Source organism: Poecilia reticulata, chromosome 12 (assembly GCF_904066995.2).
Source record: "Poecilia reticulata chromosome 12, P_reticulata-male-v2, whole genome shotgun sequence".
NCBI lineage: Eukaryota > Metazoa > Chordata > Actinopteri > Cyprinodontiformes > Poeciliidae > Poecilia > Poecilia reticulata.
Window position 1 is genome coordinate 5,859,894 of NC_088841.1, and position 27,337 is coordinate 5,887,230.

At 41.0% G+C, this 27,337-nt stretch overlaps 1 protein-coding gene across 1 annotated transcript; it reads left to right on the forward strand.

Annotated features, from left to right (window-relative positions):
- The first annotated feature begins 621 nt into the window (after positions 1-621).
- On the forward strand, positions 622-27,093 carry jmy (junction mediating and regulatory protein, p53 cofactor). The gene is made up of 10 exons (XM_008423425.3): positions 622-1,921; positions 10,445-10,618; positions 17,898-18,048; positions 19,057-19,226; positions 19,688-19,853; positions 20,590-20,780; positions 20,885-20,959; positions 21,959-22,054; positions 22,639-23,161; positions 24,036-27,093. Exons 1-10 carry the CDS (start codon positions 1,073-1,075, stop codon positions 24,344-24,346), a joined length of 2,706 nt encoding a protein of 901 aa, XP_008421647.2. The 5' UTR covers positions 622-1,072; the 3' UTR covers positions 24,347-27,093.
- Positions 27,094-27,337: the final 244 nt, after the last annotated feature.

A 27,337-nucleotide genomic window follows, 5' to 3' on the forward strand; every position in this document is an offset into this window, starting at 1 on the left:
GGTTTAACAAAGTCCGACTGGGATTGAGGCATATTAAAGAATATTTAGGTAAATTACATAAAATAATATAGAAAATATTGGCAGTATTTGTAGTGTTATCTTTGTTAAATATTTAATTAAGCATAAATAAGAAAAGGCATAACATATGATGCCTTCATGGTACATGGGATAGCCCCAAACAGTGGTAAAAAGTGTATTCCACACCTTTGACTAAACCTTTTACAAAATGTTTCTGTTTACCCTATTTAGAGTTAATATATATAAGGTCTGTGGTGCATTTGAGTTTATAAAAATTAGTACATCATGGTGATTTGTTTGCCATGACACAGAAGTGGGCTCACCAGTCTGACAAAAATTCTCTGCTTGGAGTAGGGTACATGTCAAAATGGAAAACATAAGATGGAAAACAAAATAAGATTAGACAATTCTAAAAGAGCCATAGAGAGTAAGTAAAAAAAAAAATTTGATTGACAGTATACGTTTTGTAATTGAAGTTACACTTTAAAAGTATAAATAAATGTGTTTTTTCCCGATGAAATCGTGGACACTGAACATAGCATGCGGAGTGTTAAGTCCCTCCCCGGATTTGACAAACGCGCACGCACCTTGTGCTTGTAAACAGAAGCTCACACGTGACACGGAGAGCAGAGCCGAGTCGCGCGACCGTATTGTCTGAACGGACAAAGAAGCGTACTGTGAGCGCGAGCTTCGGCCAGGTGAGCGGCCAGGTGTTTATGGCAACCGGCGTTATGTGCGGCAACACGACGCCGAGTTTTTGCTCGTTTAAAGACCGAGGTCTGGGAACGCGTTTGGTCGCTTGAACTTAATGTCTGAACCGCAAATCCTTGAGGTCGGTGGGAGAACATTGTTGACTGCGTTTTCGCTGCGCTCACGCACACAGCTGGTTTACTAAACTGGAGAGCCTTTGTTGTTCCAAGGCTAAATCTCGCTGATAGGGATCCCCCACTCCCTCTGTCGCTGTCGTCAACTAGCAGTAGCCTTTAGCCTCGACTTCAGAATTTTTTTTTTATTTCCGAACAACCTCAATCTGTGCATTCAGTGGCCGGATGAGATGTCATTCGCCATGGAGGATAATTTGGAGTCCGGATGGGTGTCAGTCCGACCCAGAGTGTTCGACGAGAAAGAGAGGCATAAATTTGTTTTCATCGTGGCCTGGAACGATATCGAGGGAAAGTTCGCCATAACCTGCCACAACAGAACCGTCCAGAGACGGAGCACTTTTCTGGACTTGGATTGTAGCCCCGCGGCTGCGCTTCCTGTCCCCGCTGCTGCTGCTAAAAGTTCGGCCAAAGCGAAGAAAGACGAAGCCTGTCAAGCTGGTGAAGTTAGACCGCACTCTGTCCCGACAGGAAACCCCACAACAAACACCAGAGCCGGAGACAAAAAGACTGTAAACGACGATGGCTTGAAGGCGATCGAGTGCGTCAGCCTCACGTTAGGGTCCTGGAATATTGTTACACCGAAGGAGACGGACATGGAGATCCTGGACGTCCCTTCGTCTCCCGAGGACGCAGACCCGGGAGACGGTGAGCTCAGCCTCCGCGAGGACTTCAGCTGGGCCGGCCTGTTCTCCTTCCAGGACCTGCGGGCGGCCCACCAGCAGCTATGCGCCGTCAACTCGGATCTGGAGCCCTGCTTGCCCCCGTTCCCGGAGGAGCAGTCCGGCGTGTGGACGGTGCTGTTCGGCGCCCCGGGGATGTCGCAGCGGGAGACGGACGCGCTGTGCTACCAGCTGCAGGTGTATCTGGGTCACGCCCTGGACACCTGCGGCTGGAAGATCCTCTCCCAGGTGCTTTTCTCCGAGGGCGACGACACGGAGGAGTATTACGAGAGCCTGAGCGAGCTGAGGCAGAAAGGCTACGAAGATGCGCTGGAGGCGGCTAAAAGGCGGATGCAGGAGGTAAAGGGATTATTTTTCTCATAGATTTTATTCTTAATAATAAAAAACACATAATCATTAAAGGTGATTTTAATTATGTCAAAACTCATATATGTGCCGTTTATTGTCAGTGTTTATAAGATATCCTAATTGAGCCTCCTGTTCTCCGGACACCCACCCTCACCCCCTCCCTCTTTGCATAGTCTACCATCTGTTGCAGCAGCACACACACGGAGCAGTAATATGATCTGCTCTGGCCAGACATCCCTCTCCAGGCTGAATTGTAACAAGGAAGTTGCATAGAAACATAGGGAGAACAAATGGAGGTGGAGTTACGCAGGGATGTGTCATCCACCGCAGCTGTTGGCTCTGTCGTCGCCGTTATCCCGTATAACTAAAAACACGCAGCATCATAATTCAGAGTTAGCGAAAACTTTGTGGGCCAGACAGGACATTTGTCCAGCGCCTTGGACAATATGCTAGCGGGCTTCAGATTGGCTTAGTTGTGATTATTGTATCAACCTCTAACATTTGCATGTTTTACACTGGGGCTGAAACGATTAATTAGATTAATCGTGATGACTCCATTATTGTGATAATCGTCAACTAATTTAGTCATCGATTAATCGTTAACTGGAGTAGGCAGACTCTGAAACGCCAGTGTGCTGAAAGAACTATATGCTCAGAGCTTTAATTGAACCAAAATTGTGTAAAAATACATATGCATTTTCCATTTAAGATAAAAAATAATTTTGCCTTTAAAAATGTTCTTCATAGAATTCCTCAAGTAGCATAAAATGTCTGTCTGTCTGTCTGTCTCTGTTTGATCAGCTATATGTTCTACAGTTTTTCACATATTGATGCGAGAAATATTTTCTAGTTACAAATGAATCCTTTGCTAGAAATAATCAAACATAAACTAAAATATGGTTATTGTATTTAATAAAGTGCTTGTTTTTTTATTTTTAAAAAGTAATTTAATTGTTTATTTGGATTTTTTAAAGTATCTAATGTTGTATAAAAATATGACATAGTCATAAATATTCAAGCAAATACTTTTTAAAATATTTTGAATATGACAAACTGAATTAAAACTCACAAACACAAGAAACTGTGAAGCCACCACCACATTTCTCGCGTCCATTCCATTCTTTGAAGAACGCTGAATACATATGCACCCCACACTTTTCAGATAAAAAAAAAACACACTTTACAGACCTTGGATTTTAAATCTTCCTTTTCACAATTATCTACCTGGTTGCATTGCACAAAATGACCAAACACGATTAATTAGGTTTCTGCTTGTACCAGAACAAAATGTGAAGTAGTTTTACAAGAGTCTGTGAAAGCCAGGTAACAACCCAGTTATAAAGATGGTCCGTGGGGGGTAGAGATGAGCGGGCGGGGGGCAGAAACGAAGCCAACTGCAAGTCTTTTATCATCCTGGCTTTGTTCAACTGTTTGATTCACAAACAGCTGTGTGAGGGCTCGGCCAGGCCCAAAATAACTTGCGCGATGATGAAGTGACTCACTTTTAGGTTTATATGCGACGCCACTTTTCTGACTGACCTTTTTTTAAAGCAGACTGTGACTTGTTTTATCAGGTCATTTTCTCTGATAGGCTTAACCTGCATTAAGAAGCAGACAGTTCCTATACGATGTATGACTTCTACAGCTGCTTTTCAGTTGCATTTTTGTTAGAAAATTACCAAAAAGTGATCATTCCAGATGGATCACATTTGTTGATCAGTTGTTTTATTGTTGTCCTCATTCCTTGATCTCATGATGTGTCGTGTGAGTTCTCTTGGCAACTTCTATATTTGCATTTTTTAACCTCAAACCCATTTCGTCATCAGAGGGATGACCTCTGATTTTTGGGCTGGTATTGATATCTGATGTTAACATGTTACAGCTGATAGAAATGTTATTGCTCATGCAATTTTCTTTGAAAAGTCATTCTAGATGGAGATGGTTGAGGGCCAAAAGGGTTTCCTGTAGAGGTCTGAATTACAGCGGTTCTGAAGAAGCCTCTGACTGAACACAGTTTGCTATAACGGTTGTATAAGTGCTGCTGCTGTCCATATTTTTCTTGGTTTTATAATGATAATATCTAGTCATTAATGGCAACAAGAAGGACATAAATATCTGCTATTAACATCAGCCCCTGGTTTACTTATTGGACTGATACGTATATGTTAAAAATGAAATATAAGAGATATGTATATACCTCTTATGTTTCAGGTTGAATTTCTAATGTATGGCACAGGTGAAGTTGAGATGTTTTTATATGGAACTAACAAATTTAAGAGCAAATTGAACAGACGATATCAGATAGACATGGTGCACTTTTTGGAAATTCTCTTTTCTTTTAATAAACTCACTTGTTGATTATTAAAGGGGCAGCATAATGTATTTTCCAGGCATGTAGTGACATTTTATAGCACAATCAATTAACTATGCTACCTTCAGTTGTTATACAAATCAAATATGACTTTAAAAATTTGACTTTGTCATTTAATTTCTTGAAATTGGGTCCGTGTCTCTTTAAGAAACTTCTGCTCTTTCTGAAACTCTGCCGTTAGGAAGTCATGACAACATGGCACCTCTATTAAACCTTTAATTTCTTTACCAGGATTTCACTGAGAAGTAGTAGTTCAATGAGCTCAGCAGATATGCATTTCCAACAGGTGTTTGCTAATTGCTGCTGTCTAGTCTGAAGGAGCTGAGCAGTGGAGAAGTGCTCTGTGAGGTTGAAGCTCAGAAGCTTACACTCTGCATGTCAAAGGAGGAGCTTTGTCCTTGAAGGCGGAGCTAGGTCCACCCAGGTGTTTTGCATGGGAGATTAAATAATTTCTCAAACATGCATGAAAGAAACAATGTTTTTTTGATGAGGGAATAACATCATAACATGTAAAGCTAGTAAAAGTTGATTTTTACGTAATGCTACTTTAAAGTAGGCAATCCATTAGACGCTGCCTTCTTTTATGACACTAGTGTCTTTATCCTGGCAGGTTTCCGTCATCAGAAACGCAGCACAATACAACAGTCAAGCGAAACTCGGCAACAGTAGAGATAATATTTACTCTATTTTATTGGATTGTACATGTTTTTCTGTTTTCCAGGTCAGTAAGTCCGTTCCTAATAAACGCTTACTGTAGGCGGTGCGAGGCTGTTCTGACCCGGAGCCGCTGCTATGGAGGGTCTAATCCTGTTGAGACAGGATAAGAAAGAGGACAGATTGGTTTACTTTGGTTAAACTGAGCTGCTGGTTGATGTCCGTAAATTTAGCAACACATCTCCTAAATCAATCTGCAGTTTTCCAGCTTTATTGGGTAATCATAATTTGAGCTGCAATATTAACCAGCACACATTCTGGTTATATATTAGGGGAAATATAGAATATTTCCTGCTAAGATATTTTTGCTTAACATTTAAATCAACACCAGCTTACCCCTGATTGGTTAGTTACTCTGGAGCAGCTGCCGACTTAAAATACTTCTATTTTTATGAAATCGCTGCGCTGTCTGGTCTTATCACCATCACACTGACAGACTGTGTCAGTGTCCAGACCTTGCTCTCTGATATCAGGGACAGGACGGACCGGTGGTCTAAGACCACGCATCCCCTCTGTGTATCCGTTGATCATTGACCAGAGTCACTTTGACCGTTTCCCGTTATCTCTGACCTGTTACTAAAGAAACCCAGACCAACAGCTTATCAGCAGTGAAGTTCTCGTTTAAAAGCTGATAGTTACAGATTAATGGCGTACTCAGATATTTATGGTTTTTATGTAGTGCAAAAAATGTGATAATGTAGTCTTATAAACTAAACTTTATTAGTTGTTTTAGATACAGAACATAGACTCGCAAAGTACTTTATATGAAGGGCAAAGGACTTTGTTGCATTGCACCAGGGCTACAAAACAATTTCCTTATGAATCAAAAGCTAGTCTTTAAATCAGTATTGTATCATAAAAATACAATACGTTTCTGAGTTGGCGATGATTTCAGTTTTACAGCATTTCAAATTTCTCTACATCTAATCCCTAATTGTCATTAATTCACAAATGTATGAACGTCTGTCTCCTGAATGAAGGTTTGGTATTGCTTTTTGTATAATGACGCAGCCACTCACTGTGACCTTTTGTTCACATCGCTAACGTCACTTTGGGGAAATGCGGGTGTATTTTATTCTGTCAGACTTGCATTCAATTTTATGTGTTCACAATTTATTTGGTTTTTGCCTACTGGGCATGTGAAGTCATTCCACAGAATCAGCACTTTTCAACATTTTAAAGCATCCATTATAATGGATGCTTTAAAATCCATCCATTATTATTTGGGGAGTTCTGTTTTGGCACTTTGGATCTTATTAGCCCGTTTATTGATGTGTTGGCAATGGAGGGATATTTTCCTTGAGGTTTTAAATCAGATTTAACAGACTAAGGACCGTGAAACTGCGGGGTTGTTTCAACAACATCAGCTACCTTCTCAAGTGGGATTCCCCAAGGAACCATATTCGACCCACTGCTTTTCCTTAAACGTACTGTGTTCGGATCAGCTCTTCATAGAGTTGAAATTTAATTAGAATTGCTACATTTTTGTTTTCCTTGTTGAAACAAACCGTGCCGTGATTTCTGGGTAATTTAATTTATATTGCTGAATTTTGCAATATTGTCTAAAGTTGAGAGAAGAAACAAGCAAACAGTCATACTTTGCCTCTACTGCTACATGGCTTTTGTTCTCATATCTTTGCACGGGCTTTCAGAACATTCTGAAATTGATAAGATTTATTTAGTTGTGTTTATGGCCTATCTCCTTGTTACCTACCTTGTTAACTTTACGGAGATGAGCCTTTCTCTAACTTTCCTATTTAAATTGGGGTACCCACTTACACCCGAGATTTCCAAAAGCCATTTTAGGACGTTAATTCTTTGTAAGTAATTTGTTTAATTGCTCGGTGTTCTGAGTTTCTGAGTTGGAAATACATCTCCTTTTTCCGCATAAATCAACTAACTACATTTTGTGCAGATATTCGCGTTAATTCAGCGGTGACAGTCGTTACATTTACCATCTTTCAGGAAGCATTCCATCTTTGAGGAGGCCTGTTCACAGTCTGCATGAAAGAAAGTGAAGGCCTCTCTTTCCTGTGTTCTATTTCAATTAAAAGGCACGAAGAGAAGAAAACTACTGCGGCGTAAGATGGAACAGATTTATGGCCGACAGGAACCGGTCTTAATGATAGGGTCTGCAGCTCCAGTATATCACCGAGAGGAAGATCTTCTAATTACGTCCTCCGCGCTTTTGCTGAGGGCTTTTGTTGCCTTTAATGCTAAACTTAGCTTGTAAAATTGTACCTTCGTAAAAGTGCTTTTAAAACACGAATCCAAACCTGCCAGCTAACTTGTTGCAAGTGAGCCTCATTAACTTTGAGCTCATGAGCTTTGAGTTAGCTAATTACGCTTTTTTTTTTTTTCTCGTTTTGTAGGCATCACGTCTCTATGCTGTTGAAGTGAAGTGGAACAATAACTTATTCATCACTTTTCTAGTCTTTGTACTCATATTTCATATTGATCCTAATGATGTAATAACACTTTAAAAGTATACTTTTTGCAAATCCTATCCTGTGTGACTTTTTGGCTCATTTAGCTCCGGGGGTTTCCTGGCTAGCGGGGTGTGGGGCTGGTCAGCGGTTGCCAGGGAAACACAGGGCCAAGGTAAACAGTAGGGGCAGTGTTGGAGCTGAATCAGGCAGTGTATGTCACAGTGTAGAGGGGCTTAGGAAAATTAGCTCAGAGTTTATATAAAAGTCATCATTCATATCTGTGTCAGATAGAGGAGCGGTTTATTCGCCTCTTCAGATGATTGTTGGGCGGTGGTACATTCAGTGTCGCGTCTGAAGTAGAGGATATGTGTTAGGCAGTTTGAATCAAAGAAGCTGGTTTCTGAGAGAGCTCTAAACAAAAGCTCGACTTAGTGGCGTTTTTAAGAACAATGAACAGTGTGTGGACTGTTGGACATATGGTATGAATCAGTAGCAGTCAGGATCAGTCGGGTTTTTTGGGGGGGGGGGGGATTTTTACTCAACAATGTGTTTTGTGATATCATTCCTGGCTACACATTAATGAGCATGCACTTACAAATCCTCCCAGGCTGAGTCTTTGTGCTTGTTGAGAGATTTTTTTTCTTCCTTGCCTTGAGCTTTGAGGTAGCCATTGTTTCAGACTGCATTTTGTTCAAATTGGAGCCAATTTAAAGCAACTTTTTAAATAATAATTTTAAAAAAATTAGGGTTAGAGTTTATCTGTTATAAAATGGATTAAAGTGGGTAGAAAAATACAAGCTCCAAAGAACATATAACAAAGTAAGGTAAACCACTCTATGAACACGTAACTTGCTGAAAATTGGCACTTAACTGAACGTGTTCCTGCTGTAACTTAAAGCTGCAGTATTAAACTTTTATAAAAAACTTTTCTTTTTTTTTTTTACATATTTGTTCAAATGCTCATTCATGTAAAATGATCTCTTCTGCCTTCTCCCACTGCTCCCAGTACTTTTGCAGAAATATTCTACTCGGTCAGAAACAACCAATCAGAGCCAGGAGGAGGGTGTTAGCGCTGTCAATCACTCTCACTCTCGCCCTGCAGCATACTGCAGCTTTAATCTAATTCCTCAACTAAAAGGTTGGAATGCAATACTTTAATAAGTTTGATCCCGAATCATAATGTTTATTTTATTTGCCAGTTTGTTTTCTCTGAAATGCAAGGTGGTTTGATTAGTGAAGCATGATATATATTTGCATCTACACTGGTACTAACGGACGTTCATAATTTTTTAACATATTGGTAAGGGTCCGATAAGCAGAACTGGGCTGATATTAATAAATGTTTATGTCCATATTTTTTGGTGGTTGTGTTTCAGGAGAGGGAGGGGCTTGGCATGTGACGGTGGATAAGAGCAACTTTTTAACTGTAGCGTTACCCTTGACTACAAGAATGTTAGATGTAGCACTAGCTACGTTTTATGTCGTCTTCAGTCCGCTCTCCATCAATTTGCCACGTGTAATACAATAATGTTTTGGATCATTTTCAGTATTTTTTTGTGGAATGAAACCATTTCAAGAAACCGCTTTATGTTTACAAGTAATTTACAAAACAACTTGTATAAAGATCATATTAGAAAATTAAACTTTCCTGTTTACAAATCCTAAAAATCTTCAAGTTTGTGCATACTTAGCCCTCAGTCTACTATGGTTAAATTAAACTCTCTTGGGTAAGTCCCCAAAACCCCCTTTAACTCTGTAGCCCAGTGGCCCACATCCTCCTAAACCCGGCCCTGGTGTTGAGGATTTCATGAGTAAAAATGTCTAAAGATAATGAAGTGTTCACACATTTTAATAACAACAGCATGCATTGCAGGATGATGTAGAAACTGTCATATTGGTGTTATTAATGTTATCGAGTGAGTCTGAAGTCTCCTTTTTTTTTACCCTGATAATGATCTCATTTCAGTTACAGTAATCAAGAAATGCCGTTTACATGGCGGTGTATTAATCAGAGTAAAGGCTGAGTAAACATGTTTGTCCTAAAGCCACTAATGCAGCTCAGATGATCACTAAGAGGGCAGTGAGTTAAAGCACTATATATAGTTCAGAAAATGTCTGGAATGGAAATGTGGCCAAATGTAATCTAGGGGAATAATCGCCCAGAATGTGTAGTAATCAGTGATCCTGGTTGATATGCTGAATGTAAACCCCTTGTATAAGAAGCAGGTGAGTGAGAAATTTACACTTTCCTCCAAACATGGACTTCAGCTTCATGTTCTACATCAAAGGAATATGAAAAAACTAAAGAAAACTTTATTGAGCATACATATAAATAAAGGTACATTGTCTGTACCCTTGTGTCTGGACAAAAAAAAAACAATAAAAAAATTGATAATGACAAAAATAAAGGATAAAGTCAGCTATTTATTCTACGATTATAGAAGATAGTCATAACATTACGAGAATAAAGTTGTATAGGAATAATAACACAAGAATAAAGTTGAAATAATGGCAATAAAGTCATAGTATTATGGAAATAAAGTCTTCGTATGACTTTATTCTTGAAATATGACTTTTCTTATATTATAATGACTTTGTCCTTATGATTCTCATACAACTTTATTCTTGTAATGTTATTTTGTATAATGCTATGACTTAAGCCTCATAATATTATGTTATTCTTGTAATATGACTTCTTGTAATTTTGTCATTTAATTTTTTCTTTTTCCTTAGTATAACCCTAAAGCTCCATCGTAGGATGGAGCTTTAGGAACTTGATTGTAGGAACTTGATTGTAAAATTTAAAAAGTGAATTATTTTAAACCTGCTTGCATAACTTGTTGCTCTAACTTTGCTGTGAGGCATCAGTTAGATGGGAGCCAAGTTAGGTTGAAGCCAACTTACAACTCTCCAAATGCACTTTTTTAATTAATTCAAACCATTTTTCAACATTGAGGGTGGTCCACTTTTCAAGCCTCCGTCCCATGTGCTTTGTCCCAGGTGTTGGACAAGCACAAGACCATGGACAGCATGGTGGAGCTGCTGCAGGTGTACCCCGAGGAGGACGAGGCGTACGGCGAGCTGCTGGAGGCGACGACTCAGCTGTACCACTACCTGCTGCAGCCCTTCAGGGACATCAGGGAAGTGGCAACGCTGCGGCGGCAGCAAATTAAGGTAATTCTGCACATAGGCACACATAAACAAATACCCATCTGTTTTTCGAGCTTGTTTTAAGCAGGTTTAGACCTCCATGTAGCCGGATTACTCATTTGCCCTTGAAGACAATTTGCCTCCCGTCAGGCGGGCCTTCATAAATCAGTGGACCACACGGTAAAAGAAACGGGTTCTGTGGGTTTGGTTAGAGCAAGGCGACCCTCCTCCAATGAGCATCCACGCATAAGCCCACTGCCATCACATTACTGGTACATGCTGAGGCTTATGAAGCTGCCGTGGTGATGATGAAGATGATGGCAGGATGGAGGGTAGAGGATCAGCTAGAGAGGCTTTTTTTCCCCCCCTTGCCTAGAGCAGATTAACCACCAGTATAAGTATTATTACAGCGGCCACTAAACCACTCGGTAATTCTGCAGCCTCAGCACTCTTCCTCTGCTCTCTTTGTTGCCTTTCTTCATCAGAGGCTTGAAGAGAGAATCTAGTGAACTTCAGAGGTGATCCTCGATAAAACCTGTCCTACCGGTCAGTAGGTCAACGCCCTACTTCTGGACAATTGTTAGACAGTTGCAAAACTGATGTGTGCTGAATTTAATTTTGAACTTTAAATATTGGCACCTCTCAAATAAGCAACAGGAGAACAAAAGCTTACACTTTCCATTCAATTTCAATTCAAGTTTATTTGTATAGCACATTTCAGCAACAGGGCAGATCTATATCATAAAAACATCCTACAGTCCTCAATTGTGAAACAAGCGATAAACATTCAATTTAAATGTTCCACTTGCTGCTAATCAAAAGTAACTCTAAACAGGTGGGTTTTTAGCCTTTAGTTTAACTTTCCCACAGTCTTAAGAGATGTGGCCATTTGGACCCCATGAGCTTTTTACTCTGTTGTGGTCCAAAGAGGTCACACTGACCCCATGTGTGCTTCTACAAGATTTTCTTTGCGTGGTTCTGGGAACTGATGGTCTGACAGGACAATCTCCCTCCTGAACTCTGTTTCCCCGCTGTCCAACCATGGCATTTGCCACGCTCCTCCTGAGCGCCGGATTAAAGGAACTGTGTTTCAGCTGTTTTCTGGAAGCTCCAGATTTGTGGTGCAAAGATACTGAATGTTGCTTGTCCATGTTTGGTTCTAGTAGACTAGAACCAGAATACCAGAGTGGTCGATCAGGTTGACACAATAACAGATCTTTAATGTATTTTGGTGCTATGTCATTAAATGATTTAAAAACTAACAAAAGTATTTTAAAGTCTATTCTCTGAGCTACAGGGAGCCAGTGTAAGGACTTTATATCTGTGATGATGTGCTCTACCATCACTCATTAGGTCTAAATATGCTATTCTATCTACACCAAAAGAGTGCATCTTTTCCTGCTTTTGGAAACTTATTGATACATGATACACATATATAGCATACGAAGGAGTGCGTTTTTAAAGACAAATCATGATTTTGCTGCTGTCTCAGGCTTTATGTCAATGGTTAGCCTTTCACAATTTCTCACTGTGGCTGCCAACAACCCATAGCTCATTAAGTTGGCTGCTATAACCACTATGGTCGGCTCCAGATGGAAGGAGTCCTTTTCTCAAGTCCAGTGGTATTGTGTTAAAATTTAACACATCCACTTTAGTTTAGTGTAATTGGTAGAGTAGTCATCCTGGGATCAGAAAGTCGTGAGTCGGTGTCACTGGAAAACCGCTCATTATGGTCCATTTCCAAGAAAGTTTTTAAGGGACTTTTAACTAAGACAATTCAAACTTCCACAGTACAGATTGTTGGTCATTTAGGACATGATAATCATAAATGAAGCCTTGGTCCTGTAAACTGATGCAGATTATTTTTTTTAGATTTTTACTTTTAAATGGCCAAAAAGATGCTGCATTTGGCACTACAAGAAAGCTAAAACTCAGGACGCTTTGTTGGTGGTTTAAATTGTTTTCTTAGTTTGTCCTCAATGTACATCAAACCATTGCTAAAGCAAAAATACTCCTGTGCAATTTATTTTTGGTAAGAGACTGTAGTTTGTTTTTAAAGGGGCAGTGGTGCATAAAATGTCCTTCTTTTTTTAGCTTTGCATCAAGTTATAAAGTTATTCCCTCATCTAAACATACCTGGAGTGTTGCTTTGATTATTTCATGCATGTTTGAGAAATGCTTTAATCTCCCATGGCAACCATTGGTGAGAGCGAGGGCCACCTTCCTGGACGAAGCTCTTCCTCTGATCTGCAGTGTCCTAACTTTTGAGCTTCCACCTGACAGAGCAAGACTCCACTCAGCTCCTTCAGACTAGCCAGCAGCAATTGGCAAACACCTGGTAGAACTGAACATCAGCTGATCTCATTATAGGAGCTGGCTCTCTGTGAAATGCTGGTAAAAATGTTAAAGTGTTAATAGAGGAGCCATGTTTTGATGACTTTCTGAAGGCGGAGCTACAGAAAGAGCAGGAGTTTTTAAAGAGACACAAGCCCAATTTCAAGGCGTTAAATTTCAAAGTCATGTTTCTTTAAAGTCACATTTGAAATATATGGCATTTTCTATAACAACTTATGGTGACATAGTTACTTGATTGTGCTTTAAAATGACACTTTGTGACCGGAAAACATAATGGAGCCCCTTCATAATATGAAAAATAAAATAATTAAAGGACTTTTTGTTGTTCATTAATTTAATAGCATGGACAGTAATGCGCAAAATCTTCCACGTATATTTGAGAGCACCACCTCGTTCGGTTTAAACAAGTTTGGATTGTTTCACAGGTATTGTTTGGCACTTTTCAATAAAATAAGATTGAAACATCGAAGGTGCCATTGTGACCTTACAACACCTGGAAAAAAAAAAAGGTCAGGTCAGGCTTTTTAAAGATTGTGATCGGCCAGAAAACTGCAATCAGCGCACCCCCCAATGAACAGTGCTTCTCATTCTCTAAACTGCATTCCTTACTCAGCATGCTGATCCTGCATGGCTTCACCAACCAACACAAACAACTGTGTGTTTGTGGGTGTGTTTATGACCCTCTATTATGATGGAATTTAGGTTCTGGGGTGGTTCCTGATCTAAATACAGAATTTACAGTCTCTCTCAAAATGTAAAATGTCCGTAGAGCAGAAATCAGTTTTAAATTTCACCTTTCCTCGTCGGTGAATTTGCTAAGAAGACCGACTACAGTTTAAGAAATTGCTTGATGTTTTCTTGCTTTTCTTTTAGAGCTCTAGAAAGTATTTCTAGCTCACCGGTGAGTCAGAGTGTTGATCTGTGTGGAACAGGAGAACTGTGTTTATTAATATCAGCTCTATGGAGTTGAATGGGTTCATCCTGTTGTCAGAACTCTCTTCTAAGTGCTTTAATTGTTAATTAAAAGCACGGCTCTGATTGGCTACCTGTAAAAAACCTGTAGTTTAATCAGTTAGAGGTTTAACACACATGTATCACGTGTAGGCTATTTTTAATTTATTATTTTGAATCTTAATTAAGTGATTAGTTATAGGCTACATTACTGTAAAATAAGAGTGGAATAAATAAAACTGATAGGCTCTTTGTTTAAACGCATAACACGATTCAAGGAATTTCTCTTTCTCTCTCTATTTTCAGGATTTCTTCACCATTTTTGTTTTCATAGATGGAAAATCTGCTGGATGCCAGTTTTTTTTTTGTTTGTTTTATTTTCCCCCCAGCTCTGCCACCTGCTTCCCTCAGGGCGATCCAACGACTAAAAACAAAGCTGTATGCAAACAAATTTGTGTTGTAGCCTCACCCAGGAAGTAGTTTTTTTCCCCCTCCCTCTCCATCTTTAACTCCTGAGGGAAAAGGAAGGAGTAGGGAATTTGGTACACATTTTCATTTACATGCAGTTTGCATTGTGCTTGGCGTTGCTGCTGAAAGAGCAGTCGGGGATCAGTTTCTGACTGGAACGGCAGCCTCGCCTGACCTCCTTTGTTGGTGTGAATGTAAATACTGGAGGGATGTGTGAGACTGTTGTAAAAACACGAGTGCTTCAAATTGCAAGCTAAGCTGGAAGAATGAGCCGTTTACGCCGAGTATCTCTTCTTTCTGCTCTGTGCCTTGAAGTTTTGTACCTGATTTGTGGATTAGAGGTGCACCAACTGCAGTTTTCTGACCAGCTACAGATTTTATAAAAATTTCAAAGTCATGTTTCTTTAAAGTCACCTGACCTGCTGATTACAATTTTTTTTGGCTGAGAAGTCTCTAAACGTAGTGAAAAAGTAGGTAGCAGTACATAAGATCGGTTTCACATGTTGGCATTAGCTGATTTCTGAGCTCCCAAAATTGGGGAAATTATCCAATTTATCAGGATGATTTATCAGGATGCTTTTCTTTAGAAGGCAAAGAAGCTTAGAAGTGGTGGTTCAACGAAACAAAAACAAGCCCAGTCAAAATCCAGACCAAAATCTCATTCAGAAATCTGCAGCAAGACCCGAAAATAAATGTTCACATGCCTGACTTGGCTATGTGTCAGGTTACAATATTCAATATTCTGCTAATGTCAATAAACACAATTTTGCAACTGCTGTGTTTCCATTAAATGAAAAACTCAATTAAAAATCACACTTGAAAATATTTGTTGCCGCTTGTTTATTAAAATATATCCCGGGCCGTTGTCCTCCTGCCATTTCCTGTTGTCGTCTTTGTCTTTTCTGCCAGAAGTAACATCCAGTTGTTGATCACCACTCGTGTTATACAAAAGTGATTCCATTGCGGTTTTGTGAAATACATTTATTTTGATGCAGCCCAAAAAACAACAACCTCATACTAGCACAGAAACCTTTTTTGTAAAAAACTTCAGTTTTTTTTATTTTTTTTATTTTATTTTATTGGAATGTTTCCAAGCAGCAAATAAAATATTTTGCAATTCCAGTTTGTGCAATTTTATGGAAATGCAGCTACATAGATAGTTCAGATCTGAGCAGAAAGTGATTCTGCAGAGTATTAATTCCTGGGAACCGAATGCAAGTTTTTTCCCTTAATAATAAGCCATTACTTTGCTTTGGTGTACAACAGTGGGGGGAAAAAAACATGAACGTTTGTGGTTATGACATGACAAAGCTGAAGTGGTTGTATCCCAATCTGTGAATGAAAGAGGAGCTGCTCATTTGAATTGAAGATCTCCTGATGGGTGCCTAGTGAACCGTGGTAACCTGCAGGACGAACTTGCACGCTGTGGGTGTCCTGTTGCCTGGAAGGTCAGAGGGTGGCCATGAATTAGAAATGTGGCGATACTCCCAACGCGTCTGAGGCAGATCGCGCCGCAGTCGGGCTCCAATTACCGCTTCACACAGCCTGCATTGTCACACGGCAACGGTTATCCCTTTGGTCCCCCGATCCCACCTGCCGGGTTTGCCTTCATCTGTGAGGCAAATTCGACCCCAATTCAAAAATGTCACATGGCGTAATATTCAAATTAATTAGTTCTGTGACCTGGATCGAAGTAAATTGTCTCCCTGATTACAGCAGCTGTCATTATTAATCTATTGTTGGGTTTAAACCAATCAGGATTGTCTTGGATTCCATGAGCTCCACATTCTGGTGCTTGTTACCAAACCAAATCCAGTTTTTAACCACGTGAACCAGCATCTTCTTCTGAGGAATTTATTCTCTTTGCTTGCCTCTATTAAGTTTTAAAGAGCATTTTATTTTAGGTCCAAGTCTAAAAACCTTTTATGTTCATTCAAAAGAAATGCTCCAAAACGGCTAAGCAACCTAATGTCTCCTCTTTTCCACCTTTAAGAAGTTCCAGCTGCTTGATAAACACTTCCATGTGTGTGTGTGCATCTGATCCTTCCTATTTTAACCAAATGAGATAGAGACCACCATGACAGCACGCATGTCGTAATCCCAGCACTCCATCATGGGGAGTGGTGTCACCTCTATTTAAAGACTGTTTGACACGTCTCCCGTTCGAGCCGCGGTGTCGAGACCCGCAGCCGCTGTGTTCATAAGGAGGGAACGCCGACTTCTACCCGTTTGTGTCGGAGCCTCTTGCTTTGCATAAAAACCAGTTCAGCAGACTCCAAATCACGAGGCGGTTTTAATGTCGAGATATTTGGCTTCAGGTCGTTCTGTCACTCAGGTCAAAGGGGTCAAAGCGAGCAGAATCGGCAACAAGATGGCGATGAAGATAGAAATAGGTTGCGCTGTCCAACTTGCAATACCCAAACACTGATGTAATGCACTCTACTTTTTCTTGACTAGATTTTTAAAAATTTTTTTTCTTTTTTTAATGGTTGCTGATGTAATCCCCCTACCCCCATTCATGCTCTCTGCTTCACCTCCAAACCACTCCCTGTGCACGTGCCTCCCGCGCACGGTTCCCCAGGAACACAACGCGCTCAGCCCAGTCACCACGCCGTCTGTCATTAACAAGGCTGCTTTCGAGTCCTTTTGTTGGCGATTATTGTGGCGGTGTTTATTTTGCAGCTCCTGCGCTCGCATCTGTTTTACATTGAGCCGTTACTATCCGGCTGCACGTGCCGAGAGGCCCTGGAAGGGAGTCTGCTTTATTGGCTGTGTACATTTTGTTCCACACGCTGCCCATCGTGTCATCGTTGTGGCTATGTTTCCTAGCTCGCACCCAGAGCGAGGTCTCACACATGGCAAGCGCTTTCCACTCATCTCGCTTTTTTTTTCACTCATGACTTTGGATGAGCAGCTAAAATGTTACAACTTTAAGAGTTGTGCATTATTTTTAAAAATGTCCTTTAGTGGATTTTTTTACTATGTGACCAGTGGGAAGCTGGGTTACTGTCACTGTAAACACTAATAGCCATACCCTTCACCACCCTCTGCTGTGGGCTGAGAGTATTACAGAACCCTTAGTGGGTTTTTTTACTAGATGTTGTGAGGCTGTGGAAGGAAAAATTGTGCCTTGTCACAATATTCACACCCTTTGAACTTCTCTGTGAAGGCCCCAGATGTTTATTAGAGGACATTAGTGGACAAATTGGTGGCGTCATAAAGGCTAGGCAAAGAAAACTAAAACTGCACGTTACTCCCAACACAGCGTCCATCCTACAAAACGCCAGTTTGTTTAAATTAAAACAAATTCAAATGAACCAATCATATTTATCGTTGTCCTCGGCTTAACAATTACGTGCCATGTTGCGTTAGTCTGTCCCGATAAAATACGTCAAAGTTTACTCTACTGTACACAATGTGATGGGGATGAAAGAGAGGTGGTTGAGATTTTGTTTTGCTAATATTCCAGTTCAGCTGTCAGAACTTTGTGTGTTGAACCTGCTCTGCTTCTCTCTCTCTCTCTCGTCAGATCTGCCTGGAGACGGAACGTCTCGGCCCTCGCCGCGTGGAGAGCCTGAGGAAAGAGGATGAGGAGTGGCAGAAGAAGGCTCAGGCTGCCGTGCTCGCCATTCAAGACCTGACTGTGAAGTTCTTTGAAACCACAACCCGAGCTCAGAAAGGTAAACGGAGACGAGAGGCATTTCCTCCATCCGTGGGAAAATGTCAGACGCTCCATTTACTTTGGCGTTTTAACATTTGAGTGTATGTAGGTCGTTTATAGATGCTTTGCAGCGTGACGTGCGCTAGAGCCTTCGCTCCATCGTCCAACCGGAGGGCATAACGCTTGCTGACGATGACAACCACTGGTTTTAGCTGTAAAGTTGTCAACACGATGTGCTGAATCTTAAATGTATGCGTGATATATGAAAGAAAAAAAACGATGAATAGTTTTAATTAAAAAAACAGAGAGACAGATTGAGGTAGGTCAGTTAATGCTAGCTTCACTTTGACAACTGTAATATGTAGATGTGCTGCAGAAATCTGTGCGTTTCGGTCCAGCAAAAAAAAAAAAAGTAAATGCAAAGGTGAACCACACACCAACTCTCTCACAGTTTAATAGTAGTGCAGGTGTTTAGATTAGCTAACCAACCAGACGATCGCTTTTTAATAAACATCGAGCCTGTAGACACAGAAATGTAACCGACTGAATGTTCTGTTCTTTGTGTGGGAAATGTGTGCTTGTTTTTTGGTGCTAAATACTGATACTTTAGTGGAGCTGTTGTTAGTCAGTTGCTATGACAACAAGTCTGCGTGTAGCATAGCTGACACAAGGAGTGAGGAAAAAAGAAGAATACAAGTGGTTTTGAGTTTTTCTTCAACGGTTTCTCCGAGTTACTTTTCCCTTTGCAGGGGCTCTAAATAATACAGACATCTCCAGGTTTCATTTTGTTAACAGAATTGTTCTACCATGGCAGCGTTGTGCACATGCACAAAATTTAAAGATGTAAAAATAACATTCTTTATGGAGTAAGTTGGGTTTTTATTTTTTCTTGCTTTACATACAAAAGGGATTTTTATTAATATTTGATCAAAGTATCTTTTAAACTGGAGTACAACTAAAATGTGCCAATGCATCAGTTAAATTCAACTGGCTCCTGTTTTCACCAATGCTGTGTTCCCTCCTGCAGCTCTGTATGAGCGGATGCGCGCCGACCAGAGGAAGTTCGGAAAGTCGGCGTGGGCCACGGCAATCGAGCGCATGGAGCGGCTGCAGTACGCCGTTTCCAAGGAAACCCTGCAGCTCATGAGGGCCAAGGAAATCTGCCTGGAACAGAAGAAGCACGGCTTGAAGGAAGAGGTAAAGCGGAGCAACGCGATGAAGAAAAAGAAAAGTTAATGCAGGCAAAGTGTTTTTACTTTAATAGGTTGGTGCTTTTCCATAAACGAGACTTGTGCGTCAAGAGATGGAGGGAAAATAAGCAAGATAACGGACTTGGAGCAATGATCTCATGGCTCTGGCATCCCGTGATGGAGGGAGCAACATCCTGCTGTACAACAGTGGAAATGACTCACTGGGAATGACAATCGGGTCAAACGTTTGTTTTTCATGCAAAGCTGCGCTCTGCGTCTCATCTCAGGAGTCGAACGCTACCAAACAGGAATCCGCTTCGGTTTCCACTCCGTCCGACTCGCATCAGAAACAAAAAGCGCAGTCGGATTATGTTTTATGTTTTTTGGGAAAACCAGCCTGTCTGCATGTCTGTGTCCTTGGAGGCCAGTTAAGGGCGTGACGTAACGCTGAGCCTGTGCTTTTTCCAGATGCAGAGTCTGCAGGGTGGGGAGGATGCAATGATGCGTCTGGACCAGCTGGAGGCGCTGTACTATGAGCTGCAGCTGCAGCTGTACGACATTCAGGCCGAGGTGCTGCGCTGCGAGGAGCTGCTGCTGACCGCGCAGCTGCAGAGTCTGCGCAGGCAGATGATGGGTGAGCGTCTGCGTGGCGCCGTTTCTGTCAGATCCAGTCGTATAAGTGACGCATGTTCACAATTAAGCTAGGGAATAAAAAACCTTCTAAAAATGTTGTATCCTGTCCCTAAAAAAAACTTTTTTGTGTTCCTATGACGCTTATTTATTTTATTTTTTTCCAGTTTGTTGCATGAGTGTCAGAAATTTTAGTTTAAATAATCCTGACCCTATTAAGGGGTTAATAGAGGAGCAATCCTCAAGGTGGAGTTTCATAAAGCACCCTTTAATTCTTTTCATAAATAGCTGAAGTTTTTAAGAGACAGAGGAGCAAATTCAAGATGCTACATAGAAAAACAGAGTCAAATTAATTTTGAGCCATATTTGATATACGCAGCATTTTTATAACGACTGAAGATAACATAGTAACTTGATTGTGCTATGAAATGACACATAATAATGACAGGTGGAAAACACATAAAAATGTCCCTTTAAATTAAAATGAAGTGCCTGTTTTTGTTCTAACTCACTTTATCAAACATTTTAATCACGACTGCTGTAATACATTTTAGTGAAAATGTGGTACAGTTTGGGAACATCACTCCTTAATCTTACAAGATAATTTAGATACATTCTTGTTAAAACTCAAAGGCTCTTGCTGATTGTTATTTCCTCGTGTTCTCTTGATGTTCACCTGATCTGTCTCCAACAAAGCCGTTTATTCGTCAAACTAAAACCTCTGCTGGTTCTTCTCCCAGAGCAACAGGATGAGGTGGTCTACTACGACGCCTTCGAGAGCCCAGACGCCATGAAGGGCGAGGAGGAGCCCGCATCCCCTCCGTCACCCCTCAGAGACGAAGAACTGTGCGTCCTCCAGCAGAGGACGCGGCAACTGGAGGCCCGGAGGGGCCGCATCACTGCCAAGAAAGTCTACCTCAAAAACAAGAAGGTCCGATCTGCCTGCTCCTTCAAATGCCGCCGGGTGTTTCTAGCTATTTAAAGCTTTGTCTGTTACACCTCTCTGTGTCGATTGTATTGTTTTTTCTTCATTAGGAAATCTGTATCTTCAATCACAACCAGAAAATCCAGCAGCGCCACGGAAACGACGTCGACTTCAGCTCTCTGCAGGTACTGCGTCAGATCCAGTCGTTTTGCTGCCCGTTGCTGCAGCAACGCATTAGCATTCGCTATGTGGCGGGGTTTTTTTTAAAACTGGGATTTGAACCGATGACCTTCTTGCTGCAAGGCGTCAGCGCTGCCACCTGTTCCACCATTCAGGAAACAAACCAAAACCAGAGAAAGATGCAGCGCGCATCCATGGTTTGTGATCCTTCTGCTGAAATTAAAGCTGCAGGTCAATTAAAGGCTGTTTGAAGTGCATGTGGATCTCTAGACACTCTTGTTGTTTTTTTGAATGTCAGCTTTCAAAAGCATCTCACACAATGTTTCTCTGCTGTAATGGTGTCTTCATTTATTGTATCATTTATCACGAGAAATGTCTTATAAGAATTCTGATTTATCGTCGCAATAAATGTTAATTTACATAGTTGACCGTATGATCAGAAATGTTATTTTTGCCATTTTCTCCACTGTTCAACTAGAGCATAAATAAATATCAGTAAATTCAAAAATATGATTGAAAGCAGTTGTTGGCAGTTTAAGTCACACTTCCTGAAGCGAGTAGCGTCTTGAACCCTGTTCCAACTGGGAATGTCTTCTGGGGCCACATTTGTGTCTGTGGGGCTTTGAGTGCTGTGGCCTTCAGTCACAGCTATTCAGTTCCCTAAAAATTAAGTATTAAATATTTAGTTAAGTCATCATTATCTCAGCAATACCACAAAATATTGCGATATAATTCCAAGTCCATATTGAGCTGCAGCGTCCGTTTTCGACACAATGCATCGGTTTCCATTCAGGCCTGAACATAAAACTTAACTTCCCATTTGGCCAGAGCATCACATTTTCTGCCATTGTGACCGTCTATAAGAAATTTGAAGTGGTAATTATATTTTTGCAAAATATTGCATAACTATTAAATAAATCCAGCTTATTGCCATTTAAACCAGACAGGTGGATCTAAACCCTGCTTTTTTTGTTGTTTTTTTTCTTCTTTTTTTTTTTTTAAAGGGAGGAGAAACTGCAGAAGATGATGAAGCAAAGAGAAATGTAACTGTGAGTCAGGAAAGGCAGAGGACTCTGGACAGGCTGCGGAGCCTCAAACAGGTGAGGATTTCACCGTCGTTATTGCTCATCTCCGCCAGGCTCTGCTGTGAAGCTCTTTCTATTGTAATAGCTGCATTAGACATGAGAATTATGTAAAATTGTCTTTCTTGAGTTTCACATCATGTTGTAACTCCCTCATCAAAAACACCTGGAGTGTTGATTTGATTGGTTCATGCATGCTTGAGAAATCCTTTAATCTCCCGTGGCAACCCTTCAGCTGTGCAGAACGCCTGGGTGGACCTAGCTCCGCCTTTGAGGTGCAGCTCCTCCTCACTAGTAAAAACCGTTGCTAAAGGGTTAACAGAGGAGCGATGATGTGAAGAGATTCAAAATGAGTGAGTTTTTAAAGAGACGGAGGCCCAGTTTCAAGGCGTTGAATTAGAAAGTCAAGTTTCTTTTAAGTTATATTTCATATATGTAGCATTTTTATATCAACTGAAGTTAATATATTTACTTGGTTATGCTGTAAAATAGCATTATGTGGATGTAAAACGCATAATACTGGCCCTTTGGAATATTTCCATGGTTGTGTCCTGTAGAGGTGAGTGAAGCCTCTGACTGATGTTTTCCCGTCTCTGACGCAGCGTTATCCGGGTCAGGTGACCCTCCGGTCCAGTCGCCTGCGCCTCGCCCAGGCTCCCGGCCGGAGGCGGGCGGGGCAGCAGCCCAGCACCCAGGCGGTCAGCGTCCAGACCGACTCCATCTCCGACCTCCCAGAGCTCTCTGCTCCGCCCCCGGCTGACGTCTTCAGCTGCGAAGGCGCCTCGCTGCCCTCCGTCGGCCTCCAAAGCGTGGAAGCGGCGCCTCCTTTCCTCTCGCTGCCTCCGCTCTCGTCGCCTCCGTCTCTGCTCTCGGTGGGGCCGCCTGCCGCGCCTCCCCCTCCGCCGCCTCCGCCTCCCCCTCTGCCTCCTCCCCCGCCTCCTCAATCGCTTCCTCCCGTCGAGAGCCAAGCGAGCAGCCCGACCAAGACGCAAAAGTGCGAGTCTGAAAGCATCTCGCTGCCGCTGGCTCCGTTTTCCCCGCGATTCTTTGACAGCAGCCAGCTGCTGACTGCCAGGAAGAAGCTGAGGAAGACCGCATCGCTGGACTCATCACAGTGGAGGAAAGGTAAGGAAAACGATCACGAGCAACACACTTTAGGAGTGCAGGTTAGTAAACTTTTCTTGAAATGGTGGAATTTTTTTAGAGGGCAGCTGTTGACCTGTGGGTTATAACCCCAAATCAAAGATCTCCGTCTACCTGAGCCGGCCCAAAGTCATATAGAGCCACCAGGAGAATTTGACTTGTTAGTCATGATTATGGTCTTAACAGGGAAACGTTTCAAGAGTCCAAAAAAGATTTGTTGGAATCTGGCAGAGGCTCAAACACGTTTGATTGGCTGAGCTTAAAGGCAGACATGATTAGCTGGTTGTTATTTTCTGAGATGTATTTGTGAACAAACTGAGTTCAAAGTCAAAGAAAAGAAAAAAAATCAGGCAAGAACCCCCCGCCCCGTTTTACAAAGTAAACTTGCAAATATCTTTAAATCTTAAATTAAAATTTTAAATTGCTTTTATCTAAAATGAAATCAAATTTTATAGAAATTAGCACTGGAAATTTGAAGTGCTGATTTCTATTAGTTAATTACTGTGTAATTAATCACAGGGTCATTTATTTTTAACATGCAAAAAAGATTTTTGAATTGCAAATGTAACTTATTTTGTCGGTATATGGTTTTTGTTTGAAATGCAGTTAGTTACAAACACTGAAATAAACTTGATTAAAAATTGTAATTTTGCTAAAGAAATTCCAGGTTTTTAGTTTAGCAAAAAGACTTTTAGTCTTCTCTACCTCAAATAAAGAAAGAACAAACCTTAAAAGTTTAGACTCAAGGTAGTAAAGTTCCAGGGAGAAACACATATTCAATAGTTACACATTGAAGTTTTGCAATTTCACTTCGTCATGTCGGTTCCTTTAACGTTTGAGTGTGGCGTCTCCACAGCGAGCTCGCCCATGGACGAGGTGCTGGCCTCGCTGAAGCGCGGCAGCTTCCACCTGAGAAAGGCCGAGCTGCGCGTCCTCGGCCCCGACCCGGACGACGACGGCAACAACATCCTGGCTCAGATCCGGCAGGGCGTGCGCCTGAAGAAGGTCCGCGCCCGGCCGGAGCAACAGCGCCACCCCAAGAGCTTCCTGCACTCCGCCGACGCCCTGACCCGCAGCATCCACGAGGCCCTGAGGAGAATCAAGGAGGCCTCGCCGGAGTCGGAGTCTGAGGACGAAGGCCTGCCTTGCACTGACTGGGAAAACTAACAGAGGCTTAAATGTTGAACTTGTTTTGCTTTTTTTTTTTTTTTTTTTTTTTTTTATTCTACGTGGCCAAAACAAAGAGAAAATGAGGATCATGAAATTAATCAAACAGACAAGCCTGGGTTACCTGAAGGCGCCTTGGTGCAACTAGAAGAACAAAAAAAGTTGCGTTTTTTTTTTTTTGTTGTTATTCCAGACTTGTGTTTGTAAAGACTTGTTGTTTTTTAAGGTGTTGCTGTTGCGGTTTTGGAGAGGACACAACCTCCGACCTCCTGTTACATCCGAGTCGTACTGTAGCTCCTTGTGATGGGTTTGTTTGAAGAAGGAATCGTTTGCTCCTTTCTGCTATAAGAGTCACACACTCTGTCGCACCTTCAAACTTCACTTCACAGCAACTATTTCCAGCGCTCAGTAGTACCTGCAAATCTCACACAAGTGTCCCTGATCACTGAAAGGAGCGGTGAGATGTTGTAGCAAGAGAAAAACATGGGGTCCGTTAGAGAAGGCAGGAAATCAAATCATATTAATCCAAGACAAAAATCTATTCCTTTTTTGAAATTCTGTTGGTTTCTTTGTGTTTTGCCGTAGCCATCAGGCCGAACTTTACTTTGCTTTTAGTCAAAATAGGGAAACAAGAGGTATTTTTACTGAGGCTAAAACAGTACAATGTATAGACAATTTCACTTTAGATCGCATTTGTTGTTCAGGGCTTCCCCCAGTCTGTTATAAGCCTGGCGGGCCACCAGGCTTTATTTGCCTGCCCACCAGGCAAAGTGTCATTTGTTTACTTTAAATAAGGTTATTCTTTTTATACACCAAGTGACAGAAAAGACGGATTGAGCTGTGTTTATAGCGGACGCATTGAATTGCGCCTCACACATCATTTCAAAATTATGATGCCTGCTTGTGCATCTCCTAATTTTTGTAACTTGTAACATTTTTCAACATAAAAAACATGGCGGGCCGTTGATGAACTGCCGTAGTTTTGCCAAGCTTTCTTTGGGCAACCCTGGTTATTATGGGCACTAGCACAGGTTTAACAAATGGATATCAGCTGGTTATTAGTTTGATTTATCTGTCCTGTCGTCTTCTATCAAAAGGCTGATTAGCAGTGTGCAGCATTTAGACCTGTAGGAATGCTGACTGTAACTTTCTAAAACTTCGGTATACCTCGATAAGGCGGCCTGCCGAGCACAGACGCTGTTCATGCCAGCTCAGTATTTTTGATGAAAGCTGTTTCTGTTGCCTCCATTTCAACTGTAAAGAGTTGTCTGAATGCGTTTCTGGCTGCTTTTATCGCCATACGAGACGATAAAATATAAGATTTACTGTTCTGTTTACTCATAATCTCAGCTGTGAGTTGATTAGCTTCACTGGGAAGAAACTGAAACATTAGATAAAACAATTTCAGATGTAGGAAGCAGTTATAACGAAGTTCACACAGTGAGAATGTGATTAGATTAAATGCATTTCTTTCCCATTCTGAGCCGATGCCAGGTTCATTGGGACTTCACTGCCCCCTGGTGGCAGGTGCTCATCTCCTCACACATTTCAGCAGGTGTTTCCAAGAGATGCTTTTTCTGTGGCTTTTTTTTTTTTCTTTTATTGTGTGCTTTTGGACTTTGTGTTAACGTTTGGTGTGTGAGTGATTATTTTAGTTTTTTATTATTATTACTATTATTTAATGTTTTTAAATATGTTTTTTTATACTGAAAATCAGTTTCTTTGACAAATTATGCATCAAGTACTGTGGCTTATTTGCAAGATATGTTTTCTTTTTCCCTCGTAGGTAAATAGCAGGATTGTTTGCTGCATTCTTTTTTGTTCACTTGTTTTTTAGTATTTGTTGAATGTCGATTTAGTTTCACTTTTGGTTAGAATTTAAAAGTAAAGCACAATTGTAAAAACTATTAGTAACTAAAGAAAATCGTAAGGAATTGAACTCCCCAACAGAACAGAGGGCTTTAGTTGTGTTTCATACGGCGTCACAAGCAGATCGTGTTTTTAAATGAAGCATTCAAAGATGCCGCTATAATGCATAAAACAAGTGTGTATGTTGACCAAAGGTGTCCAGCACTGAGAACTGAAAACCAGCATTTCTCTTCTCTAGTTTTCTTTGGAGATTTTTTTATAATTTCAATTTGCAACACTTTTAGCTTGGCGTAGCTTAGCGGCGTTGGATTCCTCCAGCTTTTAGGATCTCCTTCAACACAGAGCACCGTTTACATCGTTTTACGTTAGCATATTGCTAAGCTAACTGTGGGGTCAAGTAATCTGGCTCAGACTGCTGCCGAGTGTCGAAGCCACCGTGGTTTATTTGCATGTAGTTGCTTTTCCTCCGCCTCTGTGAAGCCGTCACAGCTAACGGGTTTGTGTTTTCCAGTTTATCGGGGGGAAAAAGCAACCAAGAATCCAGCTTGCTACCTTTTGTTGTTGTTAAACTAGCATCCGGTTTTAGCAACTTTTGCACAAGACTGGCTCGAGGAGGGCAAACCCATCACAACGTATGTGCAATAATGAAGATCGGAGAAAAAAAAGTCATTTTATGATTAATACTGTAAACAAATGTAAATCATGAGAAATGTATCCACATGCCTAAATGTATTGAAGTATTTATTGAAGCGTCATATTTTAAAGATGTTTTTAAATGTACTTGATGATGTTTCCCATCACGCCATTCCTCTCTGCTTTTCCATAACCCAAAAAAAAAATCTTTATTTTTCCTTTCATATTAAAAGCACCAAAACTTCTGTCTTTTTAGAGTTCTTTCAATCTATAAAACTGTATAGATGTGGAGGCTCATAGAAGTTAACTTTGACATTTTCAGTGGCTGAGATTTTCTTTTATTTTTATCACCCTGTTTGGGATTTACCTATGGAGCACCAAAACTGACAAAAGTAAAAGCAAAATAAGCTGATGTTTGCTCTTTTTTTTTTTGTGCTTTTGTTGAACTATAGAACTACTACGATTCTCCACAGACTGAAAAATAAAAGA

Bases quoted from the DNA above. Each gene is read 5' to 3' on its own strand.
- jmy (XM_008423425.3), top strand. From the start codon at position 1,073: ATGTCATTCGCCATGGAGGATAATTTGGAGTCCGGATGGGTGTCAGTC. The intron at 18,049-19,056 runs GTAAACGGAGAC...TCCCTCCTGCAG, and splicing joins CACAACCCGAGCTCAGAAAG to CTCTGTATGAGCGGATGCGC. The intron at 22,055-22,638 runs GTGAGGATTTCA...TCTCTGACGCAG, and splicing joins GGCTGCGGAGCCTCAAACAG to CGTTATCCGGGTCAGGTGAC.